Source organism: Cryptotermes secundus, unplaced genomic scaffold (assembly GCF_002891405.2).
Source record: "Cryptotermes secundus unplaced genomic scaffold, Csec_1.0 scaffold478, whole genome shotgun sequence".
NCBI lineage: Eukaryota > Metazoa > Arthropoda > Insecta > Blattodea > Kalotermitidae > Cryptotermes > Cryptotermes secundus.
Genome location: NW_019721767.1, coordinates 211,115 through 234,641, shown reverse-complemented (window position 1 = coordinate 234,641; position 23,527 = coordinate 211,115). Strand labels below are relative to the sequence as shown.

The window sequence follows — 23,527 nt, the reverse complement described above, 5'->3', positions numbered from 1 at the left end:
GGCGATACGTTCCTCCGAAACGTCGGTTAACACCACATATACACGGTGCCAATTCCCAGAAGACTGCTTTGTTCAGAAGATTATTGCCTGAATGCCAGTAAATATTTCCCAGGTGTAATCCGTGTCTTGATGAGTACAGGTCTTGAATTGTGACAGCCGTTCCCATAATCAGTCGTTTCGTCACACACTTGGTGGCTATCTGTGAACAGTACTCTACAATATTCTGTCTTATTTGCTCGAAATAGATCGTATTTACAGAGCATACTAGTTTTCTCTAATTTTCTGCTTGGCGCAGGTCATCAGGGTTTTCCGGTCTTAGTGACTGCCCACACAGATTATCTGAGACAGAGACATTGTAGGGCCCGACTTTACCGCACTAGGCTTAAAGGTACCGAATCTTAAAGTATTGTCGCATATTAGGTGTTAGCGTGACTAATAATAATGGATTCTGGATTCGATGATTGGATTTATTGACACCTTTCTGTACAGTCTCTCTTAATCACAACCAATTACAAGAGCTCGCAATCAGTCTGCTGCCGAGGACTCTTTCCATTCTCCTTCTCCTGTTTCAGTTCTCTTACAGCTACTGAACTGACTGAGCGTTCTCATGTGTCCTCCCTTTACAACTTCGGGACGGACCAAATAGAAATCACCACCTCCAACAGTTCCTCTGTTATTGTGTGCTTATTCTCTTCTGCGGAGACTTGTTTAGCGACACGTTACCCAGCAACGGATGTCCTCCTGTTGTTGAGAGGGTAACTTCGGGAATATGTTTACCCAGCCGTTGCCTAGCAATGGTTATATGCGTCATAGTATAAAACATGTCACATTATATGATGACAATAATTAAAATGCAGTAGAATCGTATATTTTAATAGTTTTCAGGTGGGTGCTATGGTCCTTTGAAGATAGATTATTTAATAATTTAATAACGTCACCCTCTGATTGTTGTTTACATTTTAACTATACAGAAAGTGCTTCATGTGTTATTACTGTGTTGTCCATTGTATTGTTTTCCTGTTATGTGAATGTTAGTGTTATTTTTATGCCGTGAGAATCAGAATAGTTTGTTGTGTGTATCAGAATAAGCGCAAATCGTACTAACGACAGATGTTTGTATCATAGATGTATATTTTTTTGAGGCAGAAACCTCTTTTATTAACATTATTTACGTTAGCTACGCTCCTCACAGCTTTAATGAGTCATTTTGAATCTGTGACGTGTGTGTTCTGGAATTACGTTGCAAAGTTCACCAAGCGGTCGTTGGGGCTTGGTTGAGAAAGGAACTGAGGTCCGCCTGTCATCATCGCATCCTCCCGTGTATCCTTGGTCCTCGCCCTTCCTCCACAACTGAATGAATGAGTGATTATGAATGGACTGGGGGTTACGTATCTCCTTCCTTTTCATGCCTCTCCCACTTCTCCCTCCCCCCGCTCTTGTATCCTTGAAACTGTCTTCTCATCCGACTTCAATTGCACTTATTTTCAAAATTTAGACTAATAAAGTTTCATTTGAGATGTCTGTCATGAACAGTGCAAGTTTGTGCTAACAAAGACACGTTTCACGCGCATTGCCAGATACTCATGCATTCTGCTGCCATTGGCTTATCCATGCAGGAGAAGGGGAGGAAACATGGCTATTCTTGTACATACGCGCCTGGAGAGCCCAGTCGTATAGCGACTGGCTACGGGCTGGATTGCCAAGGGGTCCTAATTCTAGTCCCGGTAGGGTCAAGAATTTTCTCTTCTCCACGTCGTCCAGACCGACTCTGAGGTCCACCCAGCCTCCTAGCCAATGGGTACCAGGAGATCTTTCTCCGGGGGTAAAGCGACCGGAGCGTGACGCTGACCACCCTACCTCCAGCTAATGCCGAGGTCAAGAAAACGTGGGTCTATGCATCTATTCCGTTATACATCTTCATGGCATAGTGTTTGATTAGCTGGGCAGAGGGACAGTTATCCGTACAGGATGTTTCGTTTTTATTACGTTTTTAAATAAGGATAGAAAAGAAGGTAAAGATGGCTTCTCAAGAAGGGCTCAGCTCTGTGAAGTCAGTTTCTTGTCGTCCGAACCTTCAGACGTTCCGGCCGCCGTCGCAGTATCTGTGACTTAACTGCACCGTCTTTTCTGTGTTAGATATTGTCGCAGTGATCATGAGGGAACCGCCAGTTGCAGGAGATGTCAGTTTCTGTGACCCGTCTTCCTTCCCTCCGTTCTGCGGAAAGGCAGCATCACTAATTCAGCAAAATAATAGCGGCCTGGAGCAGCCATCAAAAGAAATGTGAGACGTGAAATTAAAGATACCAGCAGAAATTTCTTCTCGCGAAACAACCCCCGAGAAGCGATTTCTCCTTCGAAATATGCCTTCTTGTATAGTCAATTCTGAGTCCCCTGTTAGCAATATACACGCGTCTGTACCTCTGTTCTTTGATATAACTGTATACATGTCATTAATAATGCTAATCTTGGGGCTTTCTAAATTTGCAAGGTAAGAACGAACACTGGCGCTGTTGAGTGAAGCCCTTAAAGTCGGTATCTTGCTCTTTTGAAAGTGTACGCCTTCTGTTATATTCTTTTAGGAGGGTGGAAACTGACAGCATGTTTACCGCGCGTAATATTTTGATATGTTCAGCCATTGTAACGTAACACGTGAAACTGATATTTGACGTGTTATTAATACGCTTTTGGAATAGTCACCTGTTCATCGTGAAAATTCTGATCTTGAATCTTCATTCTAAACAAAATTAAAACTTAAGATAATGACATCAAGTCCATAAACTTATTTTGGTGGACCCTGTAATTGTATTAATTGGTCAAGAATTAAGTTCATCATCATCATCATCATCATCATCATCAGTAATCTGTCAGACGACAGGTCCACAGTCTCTTCCAAAACAATTCCTCCATTTAATGCGATCTAGAGCTTTCTCCTTCAAATGACAGTATCCTCTTCTGTCCCCAAGGTCATCCAGCATCTACTTTCGTCTTCTGGTCACTTCTATCCGCCCCTCTATCTTTCCTTCAATAACTTCTTTTAGAAGGCAGTTTCTGCGTAAAACATGACCAATCCAATAGCCTTCCGTTTTCTTATTTCGTGTAGGATATTCCTCTGCTCACTGACTCTAATTAACACTTCTTCATTTCTCACATAATCGGTCCAACTGATCTTCTCCATCCTTCTCCAACACCACATTTCACTGAGATATAAAAATAACAGCAAACATTTACATAAAATGAATATCGGACAGCGTTCTCGCATCTTTTGCTTCTTATTTTTGGTTTCCGGTTCCTTCAGTGATTAATACTTTGCGTGCTAAACATAGCCGGTATAGCGACTGGGCTCTGGCATAATCGGCTGAGGAATCGGCTTTTTATTCTCAGCAGGGCCAACAGTGTCCGGATCTGCACTGGTACGCAGGTAGCCTTCAATCCAGCGGGTACCGGCCATCCTTTCTCTGGGGATAAAGTGGCCACTCCTCCACTCCCGCACAGTGTCCGGATCTGCACTGGTACGCAGGTAGCCTTCAGTCCAGCGGGTACCGGCCATTCTTTCTCTGGGGATAAAGTGGCCACTCCTCCACTCCCGCACACGCCTTCATGACATGTTGCTGCTTAAATATGCACAGGGGCACTTTCACCTTTACACTAAGTGCAGAGACAAGGCCGAAGAATGCACTTAATAGAGTAACGTAAAGTTACTGGTAGTTGGGTGTTTTGGAAAGGGTGGAAGGCCTAAGCGTTCGAGACCCCAAAATGCACTGTGCCAAGCCTCTAATTCTATCATAGTAACATACACTAAGTAGTTTAAATATTCCAATAGATAAATGAAATAGAAAATGAAAAAATAATTGAACCTTTTGCGACTCAAGAGTGATATTCATTGAAAGAAGGAGAAAAGTCACTGAAAACAAAATAATATCCATGGATATTAATTGTTATGTTCTGTATTTAAGTACTTTTGTAAAAAAGAAAGGTTACTGTAAAATTTAAAATTCCTTTTGGCTGTCTGAAACATTTACGTTTACCACGTAAGTACGTATCGACAGGCAAGGGTTGTGATTGCGGGCACATGAGATATGCTGCTTCGGTCACGCCTTGCACCTATCTACCGGAAGTTGTAGCGCGAAGAGGAAGGACAATGTTCGTCACTTCCTCGACCCGATTACCCGCGTGTGGTTCCTGCATTGCCACCCTACCCCTGCTCGCCTGCCTGCGAACCATTATTACCTGCCTTTTGTGCAGTAGCAACCGACATTAGTATCTCAGCGTTTCCGCAAATCTTTTTTTTTTAGCTTGCTGTGCGCAGTAAGTGGAGAAGGGAAGCTGATCTTCGGTCTGGGAACAAGGGTGTTAATTGCATAGTAGGTAAAGAGTAGGATAACATGACATGTTGCCTGGTAACTTTCGTGAACGTCTTTCGGCTTTGATTTCTGCTTCAGTCAGCTGTCACGAGAGCAGTGGGTCCCGAACTCTGTCACACCACAAAATTACTAACGTACTTCATTGAACAGAGTCCTTCTCGAGAAGCTAGTAGTCGCACAGTAAATCGAAATATTCTCCGCCTTTTATGAAACCCGAAGACTGTTTACGTTATTCCCGGGATCCTGCCTCTTCTCCCTATCCTGAGCCAAATGAATATAGTCTACAACTCTACATTCTAGCTCTATTTAATATCCATGTTGGATCAAAATACGCGTATTATATTAGTATATGACTGACTAAGACGGGGGTTTGTCTTGGTAAATGTATTTATTTACCACTTACAGACCGTAACTACAAATAACAACACTATTGATGATTTACACACTACAGTCACTCCACACTAACTACTCTCCGTCTGCTTTCACTAGTCTTTGCTTGGTTCCAGCTCTCAACAATGGCTATTCCTCTGCAGTGTTTTCACTAGACGTTTGCTGGTAACGAATTTTAGCAATGGAGATTCTTCAGCTTCCGTTGTCAGTTGGTTAACACTCCACAGGTGAACACTCAACTGAACTCTAGCGCCACTTGTCTTCACGATGATTCATCGGCACGGACCCCACAGAGATCAGAGCTTTTCTACTGTTGAGGAGGCGTGTTTACTGCGCCGTTTCATAGCAACAGTCACTACGCAGATCACATAGAAAACACCTCCTCTACTGTTCTGCGTTTGTTTCCGCGGGAACGTGTTTACCGAGCCGTTGCTTAGAAACGAGTTTCATAACCCCGTTGTTCTGTTGCTGCGTATGTTGCAGACGTTACATATCAACGGCCGCTGTTTACAGAGTCGCCGTTTAGCAGCGAGTCTATGCGCCACGATATATGTACATTTCTCATCTTCCCATGCCCAGTTCGTCTGCATTGATGTAACCATTTTAATAATATGGCTCTGTCAAGGGGTTCGCACGTCTGCTTCATGTTCCAGTCGCGGCCAAGGACCTTCCATCCTGTCCGATGTCTTTCATGGACGCCTGTCTAAGGAACATTAAGTTTAAAATAAAATGCAAAACCATAATATAGCCGTTGTTTTGTGTGGGCGTGAAACTTTTTCCCACATCTTAAGAACATAGAGCCAGGGAGACAGAACAGGGAGCCGGGGGATGGAAGGAGTTGCATAACGAGGACCTTTGTGATTTGGGTAGGGCATAATCAAGTCCAAGTCCAAGTCACATTGCGACTGACGGTCAGTCAGTCAGTAAGGCTTGGTGTCGAGCCCCGGCTGGGGCTCATGACCAGATATTAATTATTACCGTTTGACACTCACGGTCTTGTTTCTGTGGGGCGCCTTCTCTGACGACAGGACGGGTCTGTCTTTTGTATATGCTGCTGGCCCTTGCCAACGCAGTCTTACCCAGTCGCTAGTCCTAAGGGACTCGCGACCATATTTTACTGTCTCAGAATTGAGACTTCCCTTTTCGTCGCCTCCTACGACTCGCAGGGTCACGGTGGAGGTATTCGCCTCCGCCTCCACACAGGGTCGCAGGGTCACGGTGAGGTAAAATGTCTTATATAGTCGCGGCACGGACCACGTTGAAAACACCTATTAGGAATGCGTGTTCAGAGCTCCGTTGCCAAACACTGTATGTCCGTTATTGTCGCGTATTGTTTTTCGTGTTACCCAGCAACGGGCTGTTTGCCAAGAATCTGTCTGCGCTGCCTAGCAGTAGGTCGATACGTCACATTCTATTTGTAGGTAAAGGTAAAGTTGTCCCTTTGCTTAACTAATTGAGCACTACGCCATGAAGGCGTATGGGGGTGTGGATGTATAGACCCACGTTTCTTGACCTCGACACTAGTTGGAGGTGAGTGGTCAAAGGTAAAGTTGTCCCTGTGCTCAACTAATTAAGCACTACGCCATGAAGACGTATGGGGGAGTGGATGTATAGATCCACATTTTCTTGACCTCGGCACTAGCTGGAGGTGAGTGGTCAGCTTCACGCCCGTGCCGCTTTACCCCCGGCTAAAGAGCCCCTGGTACCCATTGGATAGGAGGTTGGGTGGGCCCCAGAGCCGGTCTGAACGGTATGGAGAAGAGAAAATTCTGACCCTACCGGGACTCTAACTGCGACCCCTCGGTCGTCCAGCCCATAAGCAGTCGCTATACCGACTGCGCCATCCCGGCTGGACAATTATTGTTTTATATAACGTGAGACAGGCGGCCCACCGCTGTTTACCGATCCTTGACTTCAGGTTAGGAAATATACACATGATCTAACAATTCAGGCATGTTCGCTCCTTTTGATTATAATCAAACATTAACATTACAGATAAATAATTATTTATCTGTAAAACCGTAAGATATACGAGGAAGGGATATTAGGCACAAAACACGCGGTCTCTTCGTCTGCAGCGTTTATTTCAAAACGTTTTTTCTCCGATAAATGTTTAATGAGCTATACACGAGGTAAGATGGAAATGCGAGTAAGATATGCATTTTTGTCGTCCAATTTAACCAAAATCATAATGAGTTGATACGTTTCAGTTAAAGGCTCCAGTGAGTTATCGGCTTCCATAGAAATTTGTCCAACGATTCTTGACGCATTTCATGCGTGTCGACGAACGGACAGAGCGATTTTAAATGGGCGGTCCGCAGGCATGTGAATGCACCTGAAATGCTTAAGAACTACTGTTGTAGTGGATCTTTGAGAAATTAGATGCAGATGTATGGGGTAGGATTGAACTGCTTACGGCAGGGTCCAATGGCGGGCTTTTGTAGTACTGTTAAAAATCGTCTCCAGTACCGTAAAGAAAAAATACAGAAACTCTGACTCTAGTAAGGAGGCCTGGCCGCGCCATAGCTCAAGCGGTTAGTCGCTGGCTTCCCATCGCGGCGGTCCGGGTTCGATCCCGGGTCTGGTCAAGTGGGATTTGTGGTGGACAAAGTGGCGCTGGGGTAGGTTTTCTCCGAGTACTTCGGTTTCTCCTGCCAGTCTTCATTCCACCAATTGCTCCACAATCACCCTCACCTATAATCTGGGGCTGGTACAACAGGCCAGAAGTGGCCGCAATACAAGGGACTTGGTCCCACCCCACTAGCAATAAAAAAGAAAAGGAGGCTACATACGTACATAAGGGTTGGCCCTAACTGCTGGCCCTTGCACCGCGACTTTCAGTGATCTGGTATGCATACTGTCGTGAAATGAGACCTCGAGGCGTATTCTTGCGACGTTACTTTATTACTCAACGACGTAACTACAATGCGACGTAACTATGACACAGAATGTTGAACAGGTAGTTTCCACACATACGCTTCAGTAATCCTACACTTCGAATAAAATGCAGGATTTTGCTTAGTAATGAGTTGGCCTAGAAGTGAACGCAGAGAAAACTAGGTATATCTTGATGTCTCACCACCAGAATGCATGGAAATATCATAACATAAAGGTAACTAATAGATCCTTTGAAGATGTGACACAGTTCAAATGTTTGGGAACGACAGTAACAAATCAAAACCTGATTCAGGGGGAAATTAAGAGGAGACTGAATTCGTGTAATGCTTGCTACCGTTCAGTCCAGAACCAGTGTCTTCTCGTCTGCTGTTTGAAAACGTAAAAATTAGTATATGCGAAAGTATAGTTTTGCCTATGGTTTTGTATGGATGTGAAACTTGTTCTCTGACATTAAGGGAGGAACATAGACTAGTATGTTTCGGAATATGGTGCTGAAGAAAATATTTGGACCGAAGAGGGATAAAGTGATAGTAGTTTAGCTAAAACTACGTAACGAGGAGCTTCATAACTTGTTCTCTTCGCCAAGTATACTTAGAATAACCAAGTCAAGGAGGGTGAGATGGGCAGGGAATGTGACACGCTTGGAGTAGAAGAGGAATGCATGTATGATTTTGGTGGGAAACCCAGAAGGAAATAAATCACTAGGAAGATCTAGACGTAGGTGGGTGGATAATAATAAAATTAGTCTTAGATAGGATGTATAGATTTGATGGATTTGGCTCGGGAAATGAACCTGCAGAGGTCCTTTGTGAACGTAGTAATGAACCTTCTGGTTACGTAAAATACTAGGAAATTCTTGAGTCGTTGCACAACTGGTGGTTTCTCAAGAAGGACTCATCTCCATGGAGTTAGGGATGAACCTTCTGGTTCTGTAAGAGAAGAGATTTCTATACTATCCGAGGTACTAGGACATTAAATTGTTTAGTTATGATGGTGTCACTGAGCAAGTTAACTTGAGCACTGACCGAGGTTTCTCGTAGGTTTCTGTGTTCCTCCAGGTAGATGCCGGGATATTACCTCTAATTACGTCACGTCCGCTTGTTTCCACGTCCTTTCCAGGTCATTATTGTACGCGATATACTCCAAGATAGTATCACTATCATTAAATAAATCGTAAACAAATAAACATGTATGATTTCATAATTTTGTGACTGAATCGATCCATTAAATCCCCTCCCCCTTTCCGCCGATTACAGCTGTGGCTTAGACCGTTTCTTCTGTGAAAGTTGTCACGTGTATGAATAAGCTGTCATGTTAGCCAGTGGCTTGACACGAATTGCAGACACTCACAGATACAACCCTTGCAGCTCCACCCTCTACATCCTGCCCGACTTTCATGCCTTCCCGGTTATGCACGATACAAAAGAAAATCAACAGAGAGCAGAATATCGCTACGTTTTGGTAGGCCTACTGTGTAGGGTACATGTTGACACAGTGTTAAAGGCTCGTATATATTACAGTGGGCCGTCACATTATTCCTCCTCGTAGTAAAAAGACAAAGGTAAAGTTGTGCCTGTGCGTTGATTAATTAAGCAATATGGCATGTAGGGCAGTGTAGGCATAGCTGCACCATTCTTGAACTCGGCACTAGATATAGGTAAAACGTCAGCTTCAGCCCCAGGTGAACAGCCCCGGGTACCCATTGGGTAGGGTTGGGTGGGCGCAAGAGCTGGTCTGGTCGCTGTGGAGAAGAGAGAAGTCTCATTCTCCTGCCGGGAATGGAACCCCGACCGTCCATCCCGTAGCTCGTCGTATCTCGGCCCCTCCTGCCCTAGGCATATAGAAAATATTGTGATATGACACCCAAAAGCCAAAATAATGAAATCAGAGGAGTCGTCCATTGCTAGACAGTAGCACTGTAAAGAAGCTTTCGCAACAGTAGAGAGGCTGTGTTTTCTGCGTGGTCCGTGGAAAGTGATTATAAAGAAGAGTTCCGAAGCTGGCAGGAGCAGCATAGAGTTGACTCGAGTTTCGATACGCCAGCCTGCCGAGATATGAGCTTGGGACGGGAGGAATTGAATTGAGTCGACTCTTCGGAGTTTGCAGTTGCAGAATGATGTAAAGAAAGAAATTAGGCTGTGCAAAGAAGACTTTATGTGTGAATTGAAGTTAAAGTGAGACTGTTATAAATCCGTTGTCAGGATACGACTAGTGAAGACTGAGAACCCTAGTACTCTTGTAACGGTGAACTGTAAAGCGTGTACATCAGCGATAGCGCTGTAATTATAGTCCCGAGTACTCTGTATAAGGTGTCAGTAAATTCAACCATCCCATCCAAACCCGTCTATAAGTCACGCACAGCCCCCTCTACACGTGGCAGTATTCAACATGGACGGAACCCGAAACTGTTTGAAGTTGTGTTTCAGTCACATGTTTGCCACCTTCTTGTACTGGAATGCCCCTCACTGGGATCGTTCTTAGGTTCCTGACGCAAGAGCCGACTAGGGGAGTCTTGTTACTTGGGGATTTGTTGCGGAGTGTTACACAGAGCCTCGGACTTGTGGACACGGCAATTTCTTCACTAGCCGATCAAATGGAGGAGGATACACGCACACATAGGAGAGATGAGAAGTGCAGTCGAATTTTAGTTGGGAATCCTTAGAGATAGAGGCTACTTGTGGTGTGGGTGTGGATTGGGTTCGTCTGGCTCAGGATCTATTCCGTTTGGGGACTGTTATGGACACGCCAGTATACCTTCGATTTCCATAAGAGACAAGGAATTTCTTGACTAGGTGACTGTCTTACAGATTCTTAAGACCGACACTGCTGTACGGAGTTAGCTGTGCGGCACTGAATTGCATTTCTGTAGGGCCTGTAGGCCTTAAGCCTGTTTAAACATTTTTATGTAGTGTCAATTTAAGGATTACTCTTCCCCGAGTATAGTTAGAATGATGAAGTCATGGAGAATGAGATGGCAGGGCATGTAGCACGAATGGGGGAAGAGGAATGTATGTACTGGGAAGGCCAGAAGGAAAGAGACCACTAGGAAGACCTAGACGTAGGCGAGTGGAGAGATAGGATGGGATGGTATGGATTGGATTGATCTAGCGCAGGATAGGGACTAGTGGATGGCTCTTGTTAACACGATAATGAACCTTCGGGTTCCATAAAATGCTGGGGAGTTCTTGAGTAGCTGCACAATTGGCAGATTGTAAGAAGGGCTCAGCTTCATGAGTGAGTGAGTGAATTTAAATATAAACTTGAAAATATGATCCCTGCCACTCTAGAGTGTGATAATATACATCATGTTGATTACCTGTCTGAACTGTAGTACGTATCTTCTAACCAGAGATATGTATCTACTTTGTGAGAATACGAGTATATTACAGAAAATTCCGTGGAGCTGAATAATAGGAAGTGTTCTATCTTCTGGGTTATAACGCCATGTAGTCCGTTGCAAAGTCAACTGCCTTTTCTTAGTAACATGTCGCCTCCTTCTTCAGAGTTGAAGAGAAAGCCGGGCAAGAAGGAGGCACCAAGCAAAGCATTGCTTGACTTTCTTTCCAACCCTAAAGATGGAGGCATCAAGCTCTTTCGAGAAGCGTGTTGTCTTTTAACAGACTACACGGCGTCATGTCCCAGAAAGTGGAAGTTTTCATAACGACCGCTACGAGCCCTTCAAATCTCCTCCGCTTCCTATTGTGCCCAGGAGCCGGTCTGAACGCAGTGGTGCAAATAATCCGTGGAGCTTCGTCAAAGAAGGTCGCTGTCTCGTCAATGGCTTAGGCGGTTTCAGGTCTAATTCTCAGCCCCGGTACCAGCTGTCTAGACTTGAGTTGTTTCGTGCGTTTCGTCAGGTCGGGATAGTACCTCAAATTAGGCCACTGTCGCTTCCGTTCACATAATTTCCATTTGGAATTCTTCTTCAAAGTTATAGACCTGTTGTCCTCCTCCTACTTCAATATATTACTACTTCCCATATTTCCGTATGTTCTAGGTTTGTTTCAGAAATACTTGTCTGTCGTCATTCTTAAAATATGTTCATGCCCTTTTTCATTTTAGTGTTCTTTCTTCTCGTTTGAGTTAAATATTTAAAATTGTGAACGTGTGTCTGTAGTTTTTTATTTCTGAGAGTGTAACCAGGTACTGAACATGAAACCACGTTTCACTTATCTTAGAGCCAGTATAGCGCAGTTCGTATAGCGGCTGACTACTAGCTGGAAGACCGAGGGGTTGGAGTTCAAGTCCCGGTGCGGTCAAGAAAGTCCACTTCTCCATGTCATTCAGACCGGTTCTGGGGTTCACCCAACCTCGTATCTAATGGGTAGCGGGGGTAAAGCGGCCGGGCCTTGAAGCTGCCCACTCACCTCCAACTAGTGCCGATGTCAAGAAAACGTGGGTGTATACATCGACTCCCCCATACGCCTTCATGGCGCAGTTAAGTACAGGGACTACTTTACCTTTTTACGCTAATCACCATAGGCGCGATCTAAGCCATAAATAAGTAACTATATGAGAATTCAGGTCATTCAGCATGGAGCCCGTATCTTCAGTCATTGTTTAGTTAAAGAACGTGGAAGTGGTTGCCGATAAAGTGTGTACATGGAAAATACTTCCAGGTAGGATGGATTTTCCCCCCTGTTCTTCTAGTGTTCCCTGGATGTGTATTGGGTCTGCTGAAACTTTCTGAAGTGTTCACAGTCATAATAGAACGTAACTGTGCAGGCAGGGGCTGATTGCGAGAGGGCAGAGAGGTAGATCTGCTTCCATTCTGCTTTGCCACTGAATTAAATCAATGCTTCTATACACCGGATGACCCAAGTTTTTTAGTAGGCTGGAGAACTAGGCTTATTTAAAGTACTAAAATCTTTAGATTCGGTTCCAATATTATTAACATCTTATAGCAGAGTCTGTCCTGAGAAGCTGTTAGTCACTCATCTAGTCATATTCGCCGCCCCTGGTTTTCAGAAGGGCCCTCACAACCAGACGGCTCCATTACACGTCCTCATACTCTGTTTCTTTTGAGATCCGTTCTGTTACAGGATCTACTATGTGAACTAGGATTCATCATTGTCAGTTAGTGACGTAGACCATTAAGTCATTAGAAAGTTACTTTATTCTGTTTTCAGTTCACTTCCTGTATTCATACGCCGGTGGGAAATTCAGACATACATACACAGGGCTTTCCTTCCGTGAAGTTGCCTACAGATCTTCTCTGGTTCGTGGAGTAGGTGGGCTGGAGTAAGTTTATCCACTAATATATGCCTGTCTCTCTCTTCCCATGCTGCTTCTCAACATAGATATTGTATCTATTTCGCATTTGTCCCTTGCCTGATACGTGTCCCATGAGTTCACGTCTCATTTCCCTCCTTAGCGTGATCGCCCTGATAATATGATGAGCGTTGAGGGTGCTGACGTGCTAATCCTTTTAGGGCCTACATCCTCTCATGAGAGAGAAAAATTTGGGAACTGATAGAAAATAATAATTTGAAATCTCGTATCTTTAGCCGACATTTTGCGTGACGAACAAGTAAATTGAAATTAAAACCGAATGCTAAATCACTAAGAGATGCGAAGAGGGACGGTATTTGCGTAGTGAAGTACGGATTCAAACCAACGTTAGTTATACACAGCACACAGAAATGCATGTGGTGTAAGCGGAGCCGCAACGCGAACAACAACAACAACAACAACAACAGCAACGGGGCCCCTTCTCAGTCGCATCAAACTCTCTACTTGCAAGAACAAAACTAGTTGAGAACGACCCGCCGAGCAACCCTTACACGGCGGAAGAAGTAAATCAACGCTTCAGAGATTCTGAGAAGGGCCCCCTCACTTTGCGTCGACCTGCTGCTTTCAACTTAGCAACTTATAACTACGACAAAACCTGATGACCCCAAAACTACTCTTAACTTTAAGCTTATCTTAGGCCGCGCCATAGCTCAAGCTGTTAGTCACTGACTTCCCACTGCGGCGGCCAGGGTTCAAGCCCGAGTCTAATCATGTGGGATTTGTGGTGTACAAAGTGACCTCCGAGTACTTTCGTTTCCCCTGCCAATCTTCATTTCACCAAATTCTCCCGTCATCATAATCACTTGGGGCAGGTACAACAGGCCAAACAGTGGCCGACGTGCCGAGTGGATCCGACTGGACTCCACCCCCCACTTTGCGAATTTAAAAAAAAATTAAGCTTCGCTTAGAATCAACTACATATCTCAAGTGTAACTAGAGTAGTTAATTTGAAAAATTAAAAAAAGTAATCTTTAATTTTTAATTATCTTCAAGGACAAAATTACATTAATAACTATGTAATATTAAAATCCAAACTATATATAAAATTTATCCGTCTTAATATCTAAACAAAATTAAAACTAAATTATTACAGTTTCAGTGTGTATTTATTAGATATATTTGACAGTCTCAAAAATAAAACAAATTGTAATATGGATCCATATTAAATTACTATTAAATAACTAAGAATTCTTGTAAGAACACCTGATGATGACCTCTTGAAGGTCGAAAAATGTAGCAGAACACCTTTGAACAATAAACGAATTGTGATACATTAGTATCGATTTGTCTTTGTTTACATTCGTAGATATTATTGTTGTGTAGATGGCCCCATTTTTGATATTATTTCCCCGAAAAATATGGCTTGTATTCTTTACGAGGGCGGTCAACCTTTACGTTGCTTGGTACCACATTAACTTCAAAGGTTACTTAACAACAACAAGCATGACAGCCGTCCTTACTACTCCAGTGCCACCTCTTGAACTTCATGAGGTAGTAGGGTAAATTCGCCTAATATGGGATACCGTTTGTTTCTTGGTCACACCTGTGATGTATCTTAAGGCTCTGCCATAGCTCAGGCTTCCCACCGCGGCGGCCCGGGCTCNTGGTCACACCTGTGATGTATCTTAAGGCTCTGCCATAGCTCAGGCTGTTAGTCGCCGGCTTCCTACCACGGCGGCCCGGGCTCCATCCCAGTTTAGGTCATGTGGGATTTGTGGTGGACAAAGTGGCACTGGGGAAGGTTTTCTCCGAGTGCTTCGGTTTCCCCTGCCAATTCGCATTCCACCGATTGCTCCACATTCACCATCATCTATCATCTGGGGCTGGTACTATAGGCCAGTAGTGGCTGCAGTACCAAGTGGACTCAGTCTCACCCCACTAAGAATAATAATAAAAAAATGATGTATCCAACCCGTGCCACTGGTTGGCCATTTGCAGTCTGTAGCTTGTGCTGTGACTGGATGTAAAAGTTACAACTGCCTGTCAGCTACTTTATTCTTGAAAATGTTACATTATAAATACATATTCTATTTTGTTCTGACGCTTTGCCTCATTTTAATAGGCAAATAAAGGAGTTACTTATTCGCTGGACTGTTCGAGGTTGTAGTACAGAATTATGGACTCCAAGGTCGCCGGATCTATCCCTGTGAGTGTGCTTACTGTGTGGAAACAGTAGTTTACGCAAAATAGTCGCAAACGGTAGATGATGATGTTGGTCGAATTATGATTGCAGTTATTAATATATGAGACGACCCTGAGATTCTTCAAAGAGCCGTCCGTGCTCTCTGAAGTAGGATGGGCATGTAGACTGCAGGATGTCATTTGGCGTATTCAGCAGTGTACTTGTAAGTAAAATGTACACATAGTGATAGTCTTCAGTGTTAAATAAAAGGTTAGGTTTTCTTTGTGTTTAACTAATTGAGCACCACTCCATGAAGGCGTATGGGGGGTGTGGACGTATAGATCCACATTTTCTTGACCTCAACACTAGCTGGAGGTGAGTAGTCAGCTTCACACCTCGGCCGCTTTACCCCCGGTACTCATTGGATAGGAGGTTGGGTGGACCCCAGAGCCGATCTAGGCGACGTGGAGAGTAGAAAATTCTTGACCTTACCGGGACTCTAACTACGACCCCTCGGTCGTCCAGCCCGTAGCCAGTCGCTGTACCTACTGCACTATCGCGTTTCCTATTATTAAATATTTGACGCTAATAAACCTGAGTGAGCTTTTTCATCCAAGATATCAAAATTGGAAATATATGTTTGAACATGTAGATAAAGCCGTCTGATAAGATCTCAGTCAGCAGTCTGTATTGTGAATAGTTCTGTCGCCTGGGATATAACGCATTGTAATCCCGGTTAAATTCAACCGACTTTTGAAAAAGAACATATCAGCTCCATTTTCGGCCATGAAGATTGAAGCAACATGCTTCTCCGAAACGTCAGTTGATTTTCACCGGATTACTCGTAATATTCTAGACGATAGAACTCGTCATAGTCACCTCGTGAGAACCTCAAATCCAACAATTTATGACGTTTCGCGCAGGCTAACCCCCAGTAATGTTACTCAGATCTTATGTCATTGTTATCTTGAAACAGAACTGCATATGCCCAATGTTTCCATTCCAATGATTAGGCCTCTATGTATGGATCTTTACAGATAGCCTATTAATTATCCCCGAATCAGAGAGTAATGTAGCTAGTAGCCTATTTAGGCCTATTGTTGAAGTAGGTTAGACGACCGTGGTTCGATTCACAACAGGGATAGGAGTGTTTCTTTTCGCCACATCGTGCAGGCAGGTTTTTACGTCCCGCATTGGCCTCTTGTCCTAAAGTTGTGTTGTGCTTTTTTCTGCTACCTATGCAAAATCGAATTATGTCTATTGCCGAGAGGTAGAATCTTTGTAAAGATTCTAAGGTACTAAGAAGAACAACTTTACCTTACGTATTTATTGTTGACCAGAAATACTTGTAATCGTCTAAAAGTAAGTCACAGCCGATTAATTCCCTGTTTCATAGCGGATGTAGGACTATACATTATTGACGTAACCGTCTCATAGGCCGATTTTAAAATGTGATCATTTGGCAGGAAACTTAAATATTTAGAGATCGGAGGTGGAATGCACCCTTTAAGGCAGGTGCACTAGAATCACAGTTTACTTGTGCCCATTGTGATATGTGAGTGTTCCAAATGAAACTTTTCTTGACAGTTTTGTACTATCGCCGTCGTTTATTTGCACTGCAGCTAAGAACCTGTTTAGCATGTCTACTTGCCTCCATGAGAGCCTGGATAGCGCAGTCGGTATAGCGACTGGCTACGAGCTGGGATACCGAGGCGTCAGAGTTCGAGGCCTGGTAGGGACAAGAATTTTCTCCGCGTCGTCCAGACTGGCTCTGGAGCCCACCCAGCCTCGTATCCAATGGGTACCGGGGGGCCCTTTCCCTGGGGTTAAAGTAGCTGGGACGTGAAGCTGACCACTTACCTCCAACTAATGCCGATGTCAAGAAAACGTGGATGTATACATCCACGCCCCCGTACGTCTTCATGGTGCACTGTTTAATTAGGCAAGCGCAGGGACGATTTTGCTTTACTTTACTTATCTCCATGTAATGCCGAAGATTAAGAAGTAGTGGAGTTGTTCCTCCATGCGTCTTTGTGGTATGGAGCTGAATTAAGCATTGGTACAACCATGCTTTTTATATTTTTCCGCAAAAGAACTGGGCCAGAGGGTGAGGAGAGATTTATTCGGCCCCAGGATAGGGTCCAGTGGCGTGGCTCTAGTGAACGTGATAATGATCGTAGAATTTGAGGTTCTCACAGCGGTGGTTAGAGGAGTACTGTCATCTGGGAAAAAAACCTCCGTGCAGTCCGTTGAAAGCCAACCGACGTTTCGGAGGAACATGTCACCTCCATTTTCAGGTTCGAAGAATAAGCCGAGCAAGTAACCAGTGTGAAAGCAGGTGACAAGAATGCTGCCGCCTGCTTTTACGGTTCTTCGACCCTGAAAATAGAGGCGACATGTTCCTCCGAAACGTCGGTTGGCTTGCAGTGAACTACACATCGTCTTGTCCCAGACGATAGTATTTTTCATGATAATTATCCTTAAGTTTCATAAAAGTCGGAGAATTTCTTAACTGGCTGATCGACAGTCAGCTCTTCAAGAAAGAGTTAATTTTGATGTTGGCCATTAGGTAAACAAAAGCAAAGATGTGGAGTATAGGGCACTGCAGCTGTTTCGTTGGCCAGCTGTGTGGCTGAAGGCGTGGCTTGATACGTCGACGCGTGCGCGGATTGGTTAACGACTCGTGGCTCTGCAACTGTTGTCTGTCCCGGCTTCCCGATCACAGTCTTGAAAGCAGTCTAGTAGGGAGTGGACGTGTTTTTCCTCAGTTCTTTCCCTCACGACTTGATTATAGTGTGTCTGAAGTTGTGGTGGTAGGAACTTCATATACATCCGCGACAAGGACAGTTTTGTGACTTTGGTTTGGGGCTTTTAATGGGGGTGTTGGGTGCTGCGGGCCCTACTGGAGGCCGTTGTCAGTGCGTGGACGACTTACTTGCGCCTATTCGCAGCAAAATGAAAGTTCTCAAGAAGTTCAAGAAAAGGATGGGATTAGGTGCGTATGCCTGTTTGTTCTCTGTGGTAAAGACGTTATTTTGCACTCGTGATATCCCTCTGTTGCATGATTTGTACATATGGTCTGTACCTAACGGGATAACCCCTGATTCTGCGAGGGTGCTTCATTAGTGTCCTGTTTTTTAAATATGGTGATTTTATTGCTGTCCCATGTTATGTGTGTCTTCCGAACTCTCTGTAACAATTTGAAGAAACTGCAGTGCGATATATAGTCTTATAAGTAGTTGGTTTGTGTATTTATTTTTAATTTCCGGTCAGATTAATCGAATTCTGTGTTTTTAAGTTACCCATTGATATACTTACAGGCTTTGTCACGTGGTGTCTTACGATAAATTTAACGGAGCCGCCCGAATTAATAAGTGGTCATTTTGTTTTTCCTGTCCTAAATAAGCCCGGGTATTTTGAAACTACGGGGCTATGTACGTATGTTTAATACATCGAAACGGAAATAAGGTCTCACATCCCCTGACGATGAATTTCTATTCATGGCTGTTGACGTCATACTAATTTGTTTAGATGCCGGTCACGGTAGCCGAGCGGTCTAATGCATGCACTGCTTCACTCGCTCGGAGGCCGGGATCGTGGGTTCGAATCCCACCCGTGGAATAGATGTTTCATGTCCTTTTATAGATGCAAAAAATCCATTTTAGTTCAGAATGCGCCGTTCGAATAATTTTTACGGCTGTTACTGTATGCGAAAGTAAAAAATTTTGTATTCTCTTGTCAGAGATGGTTTATACGTCTTTCTTAAAGAAACCCAAGAATATCTATAGAACTATCGCTTGTCTGTACGGCGAATCTTATGTCTGCCTTATATTTCAAATACAGTGGTTTAAACCAGTATATTACGTAGTGTCGAATTTAATGCAGAAAGACTTTGGCTTACGCAGAAATGTGTTTCTTGTATTTTGCTTCGTTACATCGGGTGATCTCTTGTTCTGGTAAGAAAAAACAAAGGTAACGATATCGGGTTCTTTCCAAATTGCCCGGATACGATACATCGACGTATGGTCGGCTGTTAGAACGTCAGATCTTGAAGATGGGAGCTTTGTTGATGATAGGTTATCGGCGATCTGCCTGCTTGCATGAGTTTGGGAGACGGAAGAGGGGATTTGCAGTGCCCGAAGTTGCAGTGGTTGCAGGAAATGTGTATATATATAGACTTACGTTAAGCCAGCTCTCTGTTAATTCTGTTTATTGATTTATGTACAAGGGGATCTTCAAAGGAGTGACTGTTCGTTGTTTTTGTAGTTATGTCCATGAACTGAAACGCTGTTAGATTTGAGGTTTGCATCAACGATGACTATGAAATGTATGGAGTTCGGGGTTGCAATGCTCTGTAGTTCGGAGGGAGCTATGCTTACCGTCTGTTTCTTCTGGAGATGGAGGCGATATGTTTCTCAGAAACGTGGGACTCTCTTTGAACTACACGGGGTTGCAATCTACAAAACCATACTCTTCAACTAGAATTATGTTTTGAAAGTGTTTTCAGATATGATCTAGTTGGCAAAGAAGCGGGCGTTTTCCTAATAAACGGCAGTGCGATTATTTCAGCAGTAGGCGTTTGTTTGTAAGTAACATGCAGGCCTGTGTGATAAGACTGTAGCTTCTGTGTTTGAGTTTTAAACACCTCCTTACAGCATTTAAATAAGAAACGCATGAAGACGGAAGAGCCTGGATAGCGCATTCCGTATAGAGACTGGATACAGGCTGGACGACCGAGGGGTCGGAGTTCCGAGACCCGGTGGGGGCATGAATTTTCACGTCTCCGTGTCGTCCAGACCGGCTCTGGGGTCCACCCAACGTCCTATCCAATGGGTACCGGGGGATATTTCCCCGGAGGTAAAGCGGCCGGGGTCTGAAGCTGAACACTGAGCTCCAACTAGTGCCGTGGTCAAGGAAACGTGGGTCTATACATCGACTCCCCCATACGTCTTCATGACGTAATGCTTAATTAGTTAAGCACAGGGACAGCTTTACCCTTATCTTTTTTTACTTTTACGCTTTAAGGCGGAAAGAAATCGTCTTGGTGTTTCTATGACATATATGTCGTTTTTAGCTTTTAAACGGCAGGGTTTCCCACCCGTTTTTTATCTGCTTTGCCATAGGCTCTATAGGCTTAGAAGTACTTGTCCTAGAAAATCTTATACAAATAATATTTCATGATAAACGAATAATGTTAATGGCATAGGTAATTTGTGTCTTTAAGCATCGTCCACTCGCAGGAATTAAATCCTAAATGCATTAATGCCGTAAGTTTATAATCTCGTAAACGTCGTTACCAGACAACCCTCACTACATAATTCTCAGGCGTTTCCTACGTAACATGTTCTTTGTGCCCATTGAGATTTTCTGTAGGACTTGTATAAATCTGAAACTTCTGAAAGATCTGTTGCCGGGAGTCTGTGTCGACAGTGCGTGGATCGATAACAGAGGCAGAGAATGCGCTGTATTGATTGAGACATGGTAATATGAGAAATGTATACAAAATTTTTGTCCGAAAATCTGAAGATGAAGTGACCATTAAGAGAAACAGTGTTACCGCGTGGACTGTACGGTCTCTCCACGGCGTAGAGAGATGGAAATTTAAATATATCGTAAATAAATAGAAATTCGGATGTGGACTTTATTCTGCCCATGAAGTCGTCTGGCTTCTATCTTGTTGAACCATAACATTTTGTAACCTACTTCCTTTGCTTTGAAAAAATAAAGGTGTGTGATCACCATTCTGTGTGCTTGAGTATCCATTCCCCCTATCAACTTTTGAACGTTGAACCAATCTTTAAGAAATTTAGTATGCTTATCATGGTACCTGACCCCGTCTCAGTGGCGAACTACATAAATCCCTCCCATGAAACTGTGTCTATATGTGTATCCCCCGCGATCGGTGCTAGGCAACGGTTCGGTAAACACGTTCCCTTGGCAACGAATGAACACGACAGCAGAATTGTCGAACGCGTCGTTTCCTATGCAGGCAGGTAATTGGTTCTTCCCAGAACTTTGTTTTTTCTCCTATATAAACGAAGCCGTGCTATGTGAACGGACGTAGATCTCGTGAACACGGTAATGAACCTTCGGGTTCCATAAGAGGCAGGGAACAACTTGACCGACTGAGCGACTGAGCGACTGAGCGACTGTGCGCTACTGAAGAAGTTCTGTACTTCATGGAGTCGGTTAATTCAAGTCGTTACGTACATACACATGCGATGTGCACATGAGACATGCTCTCTCTGGCACAAAGCAGAGCCATCGTTTCATGTCTACAAATTACTACCAACAGTGGTCGTCCTCATTAAAGCCATGTTGTACAGTGGTTGTGTAATTTATGATTTAATCCGATTCTAATTATGTATTCTTACCATAAATATTAAGCGTTAAATTGTAGTCTGAGGCAATAGTAGACGTATAAAAATGTTAGAAGCCCGGAATACGTTACCGTGATTAACCGTTGTGCTTTGTTGTGAACGTTTTATTCATAAGAAACTGGAAAGTGGTTTGAAACACTAATCAGTTTCGCCATGTGATCATTATATATACCCTTTAAAGCATCTTCTATTCGTGTTCCATATATTTGTTGCTATTTGCGCACATTTTTGNGACGTTTCGGAGGAACGTCGGTTAACACCACATATACACGGCGCCAAATCCCAGAAGACTGCTTTCTTCGTGTTATGTACTTAATTGTGCTATTTCCCCTACCAGTTTAATACCAGGAGGGGATCCAGAAGTAACTGTCGTGAACACAGAACTGAACCTTTCTATTCCACAAAAGCGAGAAATTTCTTCGTCTCTTGAGAGAATGTCAGCTTACCAAGGAAGTGGATTTATTGTTTTATATCATTTTATTGACAGACATATCTTAATCGCCGTCTGCAGCCTGGTGCCCACGCATCCCTCAAAATATCGCTTGTTAAATTCGCGTTAGTGCGGGGTTTCAAACATGGATTAAATCACATAGTATTTTCTTCACAGGCTTATATGCGCTGTGTCTGTTAGCCTTTGCGTCCGTGTGGGACGTAGTTTCGTATGGATTCCCAACGAGGGTNTGTGGACCTGTCATCTGACAGATTACTGATGAATGAATGAATCATTTTAATTACAGACATATCTTAATCGCCGTCTGCAGCCTGGTGCCCACGCATCCCTCAAAATATCGCTTGTTAAATTCGCGTTAGTGCGGGGTTTCAAACATGGATTAAATCACATTGTATTTTCTTCAGAGGCTTATATGCGCCGTGTCTGTTAGCCTTTGCGTCCGTGTGCGACATAGTTTCGTATGGATTCCCAACGAGGGTAGCCACCCTGACTAAAATATGTTGAAATATTTTATTTCCTCCACACGAATGTTGAGCTGGCTTCTTAAAAATAGACACTTCCTCTCCGTTCGTCGCAGTAAGCATCCGCCATTTCCGTTAGCCTTCGAAGAGAAGGGCACGTTGAACTACACGAACATGCAAACACACATACACGTCTAAAAATATAGAAATGCGTTATTCTATGTACATGGAGGTCAATGGGCCGATTCCTCGTCCAAGGATTCCTGTCGAATATGTAGACATGAAGGTTTATTTCAGCAGTCCGAAAGGCTAAAATTTTGATAGGTAAATTAAAAAATTGATCCACTCTGCAGAGTAAAGTCCGTCTTGGTAAGGCTGACAGCTGGGCCACGCCATAGCTCAAGGGGTTAGTCGCTGGCTTCCCACTACGGTGGCCCGGGTTCGATCCCGGGGTCTGGACAAGTGGGATTTGTGGTAGACAAAGTGGCGTTGGGGCAGGTTTTCTCCGAGTACTTCGGTTTCCCCTGCCAATCTTCATTCACCAATTGCTCGACAATCACCCTCACATATCATCTAGGGCCGGTACAATAGGCCAGAAGTGGCCGCAGTACAAGGGACTTAGTCCCACCCCACTAGCAATAAAAAAAAAGGGCTGACAACTTAGCTGGTCAAGAAATTCCTCTTTGATTTAACTCAAAGAATCACAGTCATGTTCACAAAATCTCGTCATGTGACCTTTTATAAGCATCTTTAATCCGGTCCACAACTTTACATTAATATTCTTTAATATTCTTTGTTATATGATTCCATATGTAGGCCTGCCTCTAGTTTTCCTGTATGGTCTCTTCCTTTCAAGTTTGCCGAATGATATGTTATATGTTTTTCTCAGCTGGTATCCATGCTCCATGCTCCATGCTCCGTGCATCTCATCAGCCCTCATTTCGACGCCCTAATATTTGGTGGNTGATTCCATATGTAGGCCTGCTTCTAGTTTTCCTGTGTGGTCTCTTCCTTTCAAGTTTGCCGATTGATATGTTATATGTTTTTCTCAGCTGGTATCCATGCTCCATGCTCCGTGCATCTCATCATCCTTCATTCCGACGCCCTAATATTTGGTGAAGCTTAGATCTGCAGACATTATGAGTTCCTCAGTGCGTATTTGTCCCCAGTCT

At 43.8% G+C, this 23,527-nt stretch overlaps 1 protein-coding gene across 2 annotated transcripts in view; it reads left to right on the top strand.

Annotated features, from left to right (window-relative positions):
* Nucleotides 1–23,527, top strand: part of LOC111875706 (protein neuralized) — a 166,961-nt gene that overhangs the window by 53,638 nt on the left and 89,796 nt on the right. The window contains exon 1 of one of the 2 annotated variants that reach the window (XM_023872160.2): nt 17,798–18,058. The exons of the other annotated variant lie outside the window; for it this stretch is intronic. Within the exon in view, the coding sequence (XP_023727928.1) occupies nt 17,938–18,058 (121 nt within the window). The 5' untranslated portion in view covers nt 17,798–17,937. Of the gene's footprint in view, nt 1–17,797; nt 18,059–23,527 lie in introns of those variants that run through there. 2 annotated transcript variants of the gene reach the window in all.